Source organism: Uloborus diversus, chromosome 3 (genome assembly GCF_026930045.1).
Source record: "Uloborus diversus isolate 005 chromosome 3, Udiv.v.3.1, whole genome shotgun sequence".
Classification (NCBI taxonomy): Eukaryota; Metazoa; Arthropoda; class Arachnida; order Araneae; family Uloboridae; genus Uloborus; species Uloborus diversus.
The window spans coordinates 166957297-166970308 of NC_072733.1; the positions used below are offsets into that span (position 1 = coordinate 166957297).

General features: G+C 32.1%; 1 protein-coding gene across 1 annotated transcript; it reads right to left on the reverse strand.

The window, feature by feature from the left end:
- Positions 1-11418: 11418 nt before the first annotated feature.
- On the reverse strand, positions 11419-12573 carry LOC129219039 (uncharacterized). The gene has a single exon (XM_054853358.1). The coding sequence runs from the start codon at positions 12571-12573 to the stop codon at positions 11419-11421; it is 1155 nt and encodes a 384-aa protein (XP_054709333.1).
- Between the last annotated feature and the right edge of the window lie 439 nt (positions 12574-13012).

Below are 13012 nucleotides of genomic sequence, written 5' to 3' on the forward strand. Positions count from 1 at the left end.
AAAAAAAGGTTAATGGGGTTGTTTCCTTCAGTCAAAATTACTACTTTTTATTCACTGAAATCGATATAATGAGCAAATAAAAAAAAAAAAAAAAATATATATATATATATATATATATATTTGTTTGTTTGTCTATTTATTTATTTATTTATTTATTTATTTATTTATTTAATAGCAATATAAGGACTGAACAAGAAAGAACAAATTTATTTTAAAGAACGAAAAATTGGAACAATCCTAAAATTCCCTGGGGCCCTAATCAGGGGGTACTCCCCAAGGGTAGGGAAAAACCTTGAGAGATTTCGTGAGTGCTGCCTAAAATAGCAGCACTAGTCCCTGACATCTCACAAAACAAGCAAATGGGGGTACCGAAAATGCAGAATATTAGCATGACAAGAAGTAAGAACAATGAAGATTTACAAACCAAAATTACAAGCTTTATAAAAAGATAATTAGAACAATTTCATAACTAATTTACTACAAGAGAACAAAATTCACAATTGAACTCAATATGAAAAAAAAGAACGTATAACAATCAAATGAACAGAAAAATTGACCTACCGCTAATCCTCCACAAGCTTGCCAATGGAATGTTTCGTAAGATGCTCTGGATATTGGTTCTCAGTTAGGGTTGCAGTTAAAATTTAAATCTCTGTTTCCAGATTTGTTTTATTATTGCAGACTTTTGTATATCTAGTAATTTGTGAAATAATTATATTTTTGAACACTTTTTACTGACACAACTGTGAAAATGAATTAAAGAATACACTTTAAAATCAAAATCCTGACGTTTATCATACAAAGCTATACTGGGATTTTTATTTTTTAGTTGAATATTGAGATCAAGGAAATTAACTGACTCATCCTTATTTGATTGTTTCAGCAGTAGTTCATTTGGGTAAATTTCTTTATGTAAATTGTGAAAATCATTGTTGTTAAAAATGATGATGTCATCAATATATCTAAATTCTTCTATACTGTTGTTTATTACAAAAATAGATTCATAATAATGCAAAAATAGATTGGCAAATGCATTAGAAAAAGATGTGCCCATTGGTATTCCATTAAACTGTCTGTAGAAATTGAAACCAGTGTATAAGTAATCCTCAAAAATACAAAATTTAACAAGGTTAATCCAAGAGTATTTTTCTAGATTTATGTATTTTTCATATTTATCAAAAATCCTATTTAAAACATCGATTATGAGATTGTGGGGAATGTTAGTGAAAAACTTTTCAAAGTCAAAAGTATTAATACTATGAATATCTTATATACCACTGTTTATGAAATCCAAAACTCTCTGGTATTTCAGAGTTATAAAACTTTTTTCTTCTGCAATTTTGGCTAAGATATTTTTTAGTTTTTCGAAAAAAATGTAACCTGCTTGATTATTATGGGGGTATGTTCCACTAGTAACAAATCCGAACTTTGTTGGACTTTTATGAATATATATATATATATATATATATATATATATATATATATATATATATATATATATATATATATATATATATATATATATATATATATATATATATATATATATATATATATATGCAAGGGACGTTTTTAAAGTAAGGTCCGTTTTGAAATAAAGAAAGAGCGAGTACAGATAGAGCAGAGAAATTTATTGCACAAAAATTTACCACCCTTACGCTATACTTCGACATTGCTGCCGTGATTTTCCAAGCATTTGTCATAGCTTGGTACAGGTTTTAAGTTTTTGTATACCTATTCGTAGACAATTGCCGCCTGTGTAGTCAATCATGGGGTAATATGCTCTCTCAGCTCATTATTGCTGTTGTGCCACAGACCACTTAGGAAAGATCTTAGATGCGAAAACAAATGAAAGTTGCTGCAAGCGAGATGGGGAGAGACCAGAGGATATTCAAAAACGTCCCAGCCAAAGCCCTAAGAGTCATCATGGTTCACTACACAGGCGGCAACTTTGTACCAATAGGTATACAAAAGTCTGTACCACGCTATGACAAATGCTTGGAAAATCACGGGAGCAATGTCGAAAAATAGCGTAAGGGTGGTAGATTTTTGTGCAAAAAATTTCGTTGTTCTATCTGTACTCTTTCTTTTTTTATTCCGAAACGGACTTTACTTTAAAAACACGCCTCGTATATATATATATATATATCAAAATATTTCAACAAAATATTTATAGATAAAAGGCATCAAATTGAATTGTTAGGTATTTTTTCGCTTTATTACGTGTTGCTTTAGTGTTAGCAATCTCGAAATAGAAGATCGTTAGCTCGTTTGGTAACAACGTTGTGCCAATAGCTCTATAGCCATGGGCTTGATCCTACCTTAGGCCAGAAAATGAAGTTTTTGAATGCCTAATCATCCTCAGTTCAATTCTGATCCACATTTCAATCGTATATAACCTTTTTATCTTGGGGCAGGATTCAAAACCAGCTTTGCTGTTGCATTCAAATCAGAAAAGAAAAATTTAGCGTGGCATACATATTTTATTTCCAAAAGATGATTTTCGTAGATACGGCATAACTTCCTTAATAATTCATTAGACTTCAGAAGAAGGACATAATTTTATAGATGTTTTCATCACTATTAGCGAAAAATCAAAATTATTCACATTTTTGCTATTCTAAAAAAACCCGAATACTCCTTTTTTTTCTCGTTGAATGCGAATGCTTCACACTGGTTCACTAGTAAATAAAGTGCGTATATAAATAAATTCTGAGTTACAAGCATCACCTTCTTCACTTCTTTCTTTTGAAAAAAGGCTAAACTTTTGACTGTCAGCGATGTTTACAATATTCTTGGTGACTGCATTATATTTCAATATTGGTTTCGTCACAAATTTGTTCAATAGCATTTAGTTCCCGCGCAAAGACAAACATTTACTAGTAATAAAAAGATTTAAAAAATAACAGTAATAGGTGAGGTAAATATAAAAAAATATTTTTTTTCAATAAAATGAAATTAAAACTAATCTTGTCATTATCCAAGTATCCGAAAAACCAAAGCAGAAATCCTTTTGCTGAAATAGCTTTATAGTTCTAAAAATTCCTCTACGTCAAAACAGCACAAGATTCTATCTCTGATGACGGCCTTATACTCTAGATATCCCCACAATGGCATATATCATCTTCCTTCAATGGTCTACGCGATTTTACTTTTCCAATCTTGTCCTCCCCTCTTCCTGGTGCTTCCCTTATTCCCCACTCGCTAATGGCCTAACATTGATCAAACACAAAGTTTATTCCAATAGCACACGATATTTTTGTGCTTGTAGTTGTGGGAAGGAATCCACCTGTTCTATCGGACCAATTGGGGAAAATTGTTATGCCACACAACAGAACTGCATGCGAGAATGTTGTTCCGTATATTATAATCCTATGCACCGGTGAATTCTGAGGACGAAGTGGTTTTTTTTACTTCTAACGGAGATTTATATGGCCAGGGAAAAACACAAAAGTTTTAGTGCATGTAGGAATAAAAGCGTGAAAAATTAAGTACGCGCGCGTTAATCCAACAATAAATGGACAAGAATCACCACTTATAAGTTGTGGGAATGGGAGTGAAAATGGGATGAAAAAAATAAATAAAAATAAAAATCTAAATTTTTTTAAGCGATTCCTTCTCCAAGAAAAAAACAATATTTTATTCCTTTTTTTTGGATCTTTTGCCCAAAAGTTTTAAAATTGTTTAAATAGTGGATAGTGATTTTCCGTTTAAGGTAAAAAAAGAATACATAGGGTTGACCGGGGCACGTTTACTCGGATTTTTTCCAATGAACTTTCTAATTTTTATGTTTTAACTTAAGGAATTTTGGACATTGCGATTTTATGAAGCAGTTAATGGAGTCAAAAGTAGTATAGTCAGTTGTTTCTCAGCTTGTGTTTTTAACCATTATTATTATTATTATTATTTTTTTTTTTTTGTGTCCAAGTCGGTTGCGTAAACTTGCCCCGCACACAGGGCACGTTTACGCATATTTATTTTGACACCTAACGTGGTTCTATTAGACAGCACTATATGAGGCAGTGAGAAGCAAAGGGATGTAATTTGAGATCTTCAAGTTTTGAGTAAAACGCGTTTAAAGATAACATCCTTGGTAGACATTAGACATCAAACGTGTTTCTGTTAGTGTTTTGAACATAATTTCTTACCGTCGCTAAAATAAAGCAAATTTATTACAGACTGAATAGTGTATAAAGTTGAAGCTGAAGGGGCATGAAGACAGCACTATATGATTGTAAGCTATAAGATACGAATGTGTAACTTAATTAAAAATAAAATGGTAATTTTCAAAACTAAATAGCCAGAAAATACTAAAAATGTTAAGAGACAGTTTGGAGCAAAAAAGGGTCAGGGGCACATTTAAGTAAGACACAGTAGGAAGGATCGTGAAGGTGCTCCTACGTTCAACGCGTAGACTTGCCCAGTCGCCAAGTTTGAATTTATTTTTAATGTGAAAAAAACATTAATAAAATTTCATTTCATACAAATGTGAACAATTCTCAAAAACGGATGAAATTCTACGAATTTTTATATATGTGTTTTTCTTAACTAAGTATTATTTATTCACAATAAGCTTCAAAATGTTCAACACAAAATTTACTCTACTTGGTAGAAAGCAGATTATTCTTTCTGCATGCTCGACTAATGCTCAAAACTTGTGAGAATATTTGCTACGGAGTAGCATCAACCTGTTATGACTGTTGGCTCTCCAGTCATAATTCGTTTTGAAAAAAGGGCACTGCGTAAACGTGTCCCGGTGTACCCTATAATGATGAATGTATTTTTCATATCATGTACAGTATCGTGTGCTTAATTTCGGCAGCTCAGAGTTAACGTTTAATGTTGTTCACGTTTTGAACTTCCTTTTCGAAATCAGGATAAATATCTGGGAAATATATTTATTCATTTATACATAAAGCGATTCAAATTGGTTAGTTTGTTTCCAATGTCCATTGAGAAGAGGACCCTATGTATGAGACAACCGAACAAATAGGATGTACAGCGCAAACAGAACCACATTGTAATGTAGTGTGCTTTATTGATGGAGAAAACAAAACTTTAGACACTATGAGAACAGGAAACGTTCAACAGCTTTAAATTGCATTACTGTTGCTGCAACATGTTTATTTTTTCTCATGTAAAATTGAATTTCAAATATTGATAGTTAGTGGAATAATTAAACGATTTGTACAGTGAAGTGAGTGTCGTTATTCATGTTTAGCAACATTTAATATCGATACTGAGAAGTCCTTACAGACGAGATAGTGGTGTTAACACGGAGTTCATAAAAGAGTACAAAAATGGGTGATATCTTTTTTTTGACCCGTAATACAGTAATTTATGACCAGTTTAAGGTGATTAAATGAAACACTGTTTTGTCTATGAATTAAAAATTTTCGTTTTATATGCTTATATTCTTTTATTTTTACATTCAGATTAATATTCGATTATTTTTCTCCCAGTTTAACAGTAATAAATTGCATCTAGTTTCTGAAACCTTTTCTTAACTGCTTGGAAATTTAACATTTAAAGCATATTAACTCTTCGCAAATATCAGAAGTTATGCATTATTTTCGAATATTGAAAGTGTTTTTCATTAAAAAAAAATAATATCCACTCTTGAGCGTAATACGTATTTGTTTACGAAACATTAACGTCTCTTGATGCTGGTAGGAGTTGAGGCTACATTGAAAATTGAACGTACGCTTTAAAAACAGCTCGAACAAAACTGTTTTGGATAAAAAGTAATGTGGTAAATCACTATCGCAATAAATGCCTTTAATTAATGATTACGTATTTTTCAGGAACAACTTTTTTTCCTGAAAATAAAATCTTAATTTGAAGTGCAAAGTCTATTATTTCATTGGTTAAATTTTATTCTTTTTAAATGAAGAATTTATTTGCAAATTAATACACCCGATTAGCTTTGCTTTTGTAGGAAAAGTCTTTAGATTCAGAAATCATTATTCATTGTTGAGTTTTTTTTTACTGCTTTTGACAGTTCTCTCATATTTGATTCTTCTAGTCTGCAGCTATTTTTTCTAGTTTTTTCTTCTCCAATAGAACGCAATACATGGAAATTATTTGTGTATGATTAAGTTTCATGGTACATATTAGTTTAATAAAGTAATTAGAGTTTAAAGCACTAAAAAAAGAATCATGATTAACAATTATCTAAAGCTTAGATAGGTTTTTCCTAAGCTATATCAGCCTCGTTTAACTAACGATTAAACCAGATTCACTCTTAGAATATAATTTTGATAGTTTTGCTAAAATAAAAAACTGTTTTCCTAAGATGGTTCATGTAAAAAAATCGAATTTATTTTTTAAAATATCGAACTGTTGGAAGAATATCAGTCGCAAAGAAACCAATGCGGGTATACCCGGAAAAGACGCGTAAAAATTATAATTAAATTAACTCTTAATATTTCGTTTATTTAGAGGAATTCATATTTTACATTACTACGACCTAAATTAGTGATTATTCATAAAATATTATTATTATATAGTTGGATAAATTGATCATATGAAATATTATTATTTATATTTTTCTCTTATACGACTTCAAAGGGAAATGAAATTAAACCAGATCATATAAAAAAAGATCCAGTGATTCCTAGCCGTCAAAGTGGCGTATTTGGTTAAGCGTTTGTTTTTTTGTCTAAAGGCGCAGACTCGAACCTGGGCCATAATCGGTTGATTTTCAAGGTGCAGAAAATCATCAGCGTCCATGCCAGGTGATTATGCGTCATGTAAAGCGTCTCCTTGTTTGACCCAGAATAATCTTGAGAAATTAGAATTCCTAGTGCAGTTTCGCATTAAAGAGATCTCTGGTGTCTTCATCTGGTAAGAAAACGGATCGTCAAAATTCGGTGGTCATCACTATCCACCAAAAAAAGATTCCACATAAAATAATAGATCCTGAAGATTGCTCTAAATCTGCAAAAAGTAAATAAGTTCTCATAAAAAGCAAAAACGTTTGATACAATTTATAAGTTATTATCTTAGTTTGAATTTTCGTAGTTTTTTTTACTTACTTAGAAATAGTTTACTATCCGTTACCGTCAGTATTTCATTTTACCTCGTAGTGTTAAATGGAATAAATGGACGTATTTAGATTTTTTTATTATTGTTGTTCATTAAGGATATTTTTGCAAAAATTTACTAGCATTTCTGTATTGTTGAATATGTAAAGAAAAAACCAGTGTCATTAAAAAGGGGGGGGGGGGGTATTACAAAAAAAAAAAAAGTCAAAAACTTTAGCACTCTTCTCTACAAAGGGTCTGGATCTGCATTCAACAACAGTACAAAAAAAATTTTTTGGACTAACGTACCATCTGAGTTATAAGCGTAATTTCTATTTAAGAAGTAGATCCGAAACGCTTCTAAAAAAGATTTTATTTCTGGAATATTAATGGCAGTTTGAACTTACTAGTGAAAGTTTTCGATTTTTTTTTCTCAGAAATATTTACCACCATTTTGTAGCCTTATTTTCTTCAGGTGTAAAATGTGTCTAAATTCTATCTATTTAGGAAAGTTTACATACGAAATACGTTATTAAAACGTCATTAATATATACGTTTTAATAATGTTTACTATAGTTTTACTTTGCACGTTATAGTAAAGAAAAATAATTGAAAATTATTAATATAGGGAACTTCATAAGTGGTATAAAAAAACACGCATGAAAAACTTTTATTTCGTTGAATTAAGAATCTATGAAGTTTTTTTCCGTCATGCATAGTGAGTCTTGAATTCTAAATGAATTGCGTCACCTTCCATAAACTTATAGTTGAATTTCAAGTCACGTCTTTAGTTCTGTACAAAAGCAACTTTGCGAATTTTTAATCTTAAATGCTTGAGGGACTTAAATCTTTTTCCAATTTTAATTTCGACAGATATATATATATATATATACCTGTATTTTGCTTTTAATATTTTTTTTCTAAACCCTGAAATAAACTAAATAATCCATAAGTCATTAATCACGAACTTGGGATCATTTTTATTTCCTCTGTTCAAGCGATCTCTCGTGTTTGCTTTTCCTCGGGCGAAAGAACATATTCTTCTGCTAAAGGCAAATAAAGAAAACTGAAAATCATTTGAAACTGCAATCTACAGCCATAAGAATCCTTCGGCCAAAGAACGTTATCTTGAAAAATGAATACAGCTGCAATGGCCGATAGAGCTCCTCGGGAGAAGCTCTAAATGAGAAATATTAAAGAATATATATGCTTTATGTGTAGGAATGTTTGAAACCAAAAGAGTCATGAATCCGAAAGATAAAGAAAAGTAGCCGGTTTGATGGATTCGAAAAACGGATATAGAAAAGAGATTTCGGAGTTAAAGAAATTGAAATTTTGTCGGATCCACTCTAAGCAGGTGCATGGAGTGAAGAAATAAATATGATGGGCTATAGCTGGCCAACTCTAAAGATGGTATCTGAATCCTTCACGTGGAAAGTGTGGTCATAAATCAAAAAAATTCATTACCGAGGAAAAGACCGTATGGCAGGCAAACTTTTACCATTTGGGTAAAACTTCAAACTTCGTGTAGAGTTATCGGTTTTTTGTATAAAAAATGTGTTTGTAAAACCGTTTCAGGACATTGTTTTTCATTTAAGTTGGTTAACTATCAGTGCATTACAGCAAGGGAAGCGTAAGAATAGCATATATCGAAATAATGCTACATCTTGTTTTCCTAAATGTAAAATTTCTTGCTCAGGAATACACATTCAAAGAACCATGAGCTTTATATAGTATCAAAATCTCCATTCATAAAAACATTTAATGACCGTGAACTTTAAACAAAATAGTGTGTGAAGCACCACTATGTAAAATTAATTCTAATGAGTGTAATATGACCTTCGTATTCTTTGGAAAATAACAGATATTTTGAATTAAAAGTCGGTTATCTTTTTAACGGACGCTCTATTTAACGACGTTCTATGTTTAAAGATGACTTTTTACGGTCCCTACCACCCTCCACTGTAGTTTTAAAAAATCTGTTGAAGAACACATTTTACATAAGGACGATTCTTTGTGGTCCCTTGAGAGTAGTTAAAGAGAGATCCGACTGTAATGCGTATTTGTTTAAGTTACACTAGGAAAATTATCTCAGTTTGTAATCATGTGCACTCTGAGCATTACTATTGTGTTTGGTGCTTACGGAAAGTATTTAATTGAACATTATTATTTTTTCAGTACTTCAGGGGTACCACACTAGTGTGAAACTTTCAATGACATTGCTAACTGGAAATGAATGTTGAGTTAATAAAATATTCGGCTATACAAACTGTCTTCCTAGAGTGCATTTAAATTTTTTTGGCAGCATTTGTGTTAATTATTTAGTTTTGTATTTTAACAGTATTTGGGTTTAATAACTAATTGATACAATTTTGAAGTTATTATTGTAGTTTTAGTTTTCGTAGTTTAGTTTCCGGCTAATAACATTACATTTTAAAAAGGTTAATTCGCAGTATGGCCGATAAAATGACTTAAAAGCTATTTTAAGATAGATAAAAGACATTTTAAACCACGCCCTTAGTCGAAAAAATAATGAAAATCCTTTCAATTTTACTAGTTGAAGGTACGTTACTTTGGGAAATATAATTTAAAAAATGAGAATTCAAACTTTGTGTTTGGCTAATTTCCAAACATAAAATAAATCTCCAAACAAAATAGTATTCATCTACTAAAACGAGTTCATTTTGAGTGGAACAGAACCTGCTGGAGATCCGAGCTCAGAAAATACACTTTTCCGTTTTAAGTCTAATGTGGATGATTTTTGGTAATGGTCGCATAAATGTAAACTTGTTTTTGAATTGCATTCGTTTATTACTCAAATAGAAGTAGAATAGTATCGTTTTGCGTTTTTTGGCTTTTTCTCATGGTGGTTCTAAATCCGAAACTGGAATATATACTATCCAATGGTACTGACGTCGTACTTTAAGTTTATACCTCCAAAATAATATTAATAACAAAAGCGCAAACAAGGCAAAACAATTATTCAGCACACTTGACCTTGAATTCTTCATTTATTCGTTAGCATTTTTTTTCACTTTTTTTTTTTACAGTCGCTTGTGAAGATGAATTCACGCACCATTAAATAAATTCTTTTTAATGATCTGGGTATGTTAAGATGTTAAACTATCTGCTATGTACACTTCATACCTCCAAAAATTGTGAATATATTGTACTGATCATAAGTAAAGTTTGGATATTATACCAATAGTTTTGAAGATTATTACCTCAGCTTTGTGGATCCTTTTGGATACTTTGCTCCACCTCATCCCATCTCTTACTATATAGCCTTGGGTTGGCGTTTTGTATACACGACTGCGGTGTAAATTGTAGAATTCAAATAAGTTAGAAAACACTAGGAGGTAAGTTAAAATTTATTCACACTGAAAAGGATTAGTAAAAATTAGGCTTGCGCCGTCAAAACACAACAGAAACTAGCACATTTCGACCGATGCAATCTGTTTTTATCCTTTGCCGTTGCCAATTACATTTTACAATATTTTACCGCAACGGCGCCCTCTTCTGAATTAATCCAACCGTGACAAACTCCCCCCGATGAACTTTAAGTTCATCTGCAAAATTCTTTAAACACAATTATTAGTAAAACATATTAAACCATTGTTAGAAAAAAAACACATAAAATACAATTAAACACATTAAAGTTAGTTTTAAATTTTCAGTCATTGAGTTCTAGTTTATATAGAAGCTGAACAGGTCGTTTTAACAAGCCTGTAGATGTTTTTACGCAACATGATCTTATTTTTCCATCTCGACCTTTAAACAGTTCTATCACTCTCCCCATTTTCCACGTAAGTCGAGGTTCACGAGATCCACCTAAAAGAACAATGTCATCAATCTGAATACTTTGAGTGCGTATAGGTGACACTATATGGTTTGATCTCAAAGATAATAAATACTGTTCTTTCCATCTGCGCCAAAAATGTTCGACTAACATCTGTTGGTATTTGACTCTTTTACGCAAATCACTGGAAGAGGAATTGCACGGATAATTTCTCGCAGGGAGTGAAATTAAGCGTCTTCCAATCAAGAGATGCGATGGAGTTAAAGGGGATGGTTCACTGGCATCTTCATGCACAAAAGTCAATGGTCTTGAATTTACGACAGCTTCAACTTCTGTTAGCACAGTATACATTTCTTCATATGATAAAAATGCCTTACCTAATATCTTCTTTAGACATGTTTTAACGGTTTGAACCATCCGTTCCCAAAAACCTCCCCACCAGGCTGCTAGGGGGGCGATGTATTTCCATTGAATTCGCTCGCGACTGAAATAATCTTGAATTTTCGACTTATCAAGTTTACTCCACTGCTCTAATTCCTTTTCTGCCTTTTTAAATGTAGAAGCATTATCCGAATAAATTATTCGAATCATTCCTCACCGATTAATGAATCGCTTAAAAGCCAAAATAAAAGTCTCTGTGCTGAGATTCAATACCAGTTCGAGATGTACTGCCCGGCTTGTAGCGCAAGTAAACAAGCAAATGTAAGCCTTTTGTGTTGCGTGTTTATCCTTTATATAAATTGGCCCTGCAAAATCTACTGCTGAAACTTCGAAAGCGCTGGTTTTCATAATACGATCTGCTGGTAAAGGAGCAGTAACTTCACAAAATGGTTTTGCACGATGTTTTCTACAAATTAAACACTTCTTAATGATACTTTTCGTAACTTTTGTCGCCTTTAGTATCCAGAATCGCTGTCTTAAGTTCGTTAGAGTTGCAGATAAGCCACCATGAGCAACTTTTTCGTGATTTTCATGGATTAATAGCTTTGTAATTTCATTGTTATTTGATAACAAAATGGGATGTTTTTCTTCTTCTGTTAAACTGGAAAATTGTAACCTTCCTCCTAATCTTATTATTTTATTCTCATCCAAAAACGGGTTAAAGCATTTAATTTTCGAATTGTTTTCTAACTCTTCTCCCTTAATTAATGCGTTTTTTTCTGAAAAGAAAGCATGTTCTTGAGCATTCAAAATCCAGTAATTTTCAGCTTCATTAATTTCATCAGCGTTTAAAGAACCAACTCTTTTATCGTCGTGTCGACAATTATAAATAAATCTTCTGATGTAAGCGGTTACTCGTAGAACTTTTCTGTAACTTCCGTAACGTTTCAAATCCAATAGATCTTCATTGACTGTGGCTAGGAATAAAACTTCTTGTTTTCGCACTTTCATTCCTAAAGCTTCATCGCAGAAATTATCAACGGTTATTGATTTTGGCCAATCTTCTTCATTTTTTAACCATTCGGGAACAGTAAACCATGCTTCACATTTTATCAATTCAGATATACTCTTTGCTCTTGTTATTATATCTGAAACATTCATTCGGCCGGGGCAAAATTCCCACCTGCTTGGATCTGTTAATGATTGGATTTCTCGAACTCTGTTCTCAATAAACGGTTTCCACTTAGTAGAAGAACTTTTTATCCAACAAAGCGCAATGTTACTGTCGGTCCAACAGTGATAACTGACTTTCGAATGGAATCTTTTAAAAATAGGCGTGATATGGGAAATTAAACGAGCTCCTATCATGGCGGCAGTCGAGTCTAGGAATTGTTAGTTTTTTTAAGGGGTGCAACTCTGCTTTTAGATGCAAGAAAGGATGTTTTGGTAATGTTATTTTCATCTGTGTAACGAATAAATATAACTGAACCATAAATTTTTTCACTGGCGTCAGTGAAACAGAGAACCTGTATGTTTCTTACATTTTCAAATTCAGTCTGTCCGAAACAATGCCTGGGCATTTTCAAAGTATTGACTAATGACAATTCTTCATGCCATTTTTTCCATTCCTGAGCAATATCTTCGGGCAATTTCTCGTCCCAATGAACTCCACGTTCCCATAATTCTTGGAAAAGTAATTTTACACGAACTGTGTAAGGGGAGATAAATCCGAGAGGATCGAAGATTCTTCCTGCAGCTCTAATTAACGTTCGTTTAGCGTCATTTGATTCCTTAATAAATTGTATTA

What these genes read in the sequence shown, in the direction of transcription:
- LOC129219039 (XM_054853358.1), bottom strand. Translation starts at nt 12,573, where the DNA reads ATGATAGGAGCTCGTTTAATTTCCCATATCACGCCTATTTTTAAAAGA.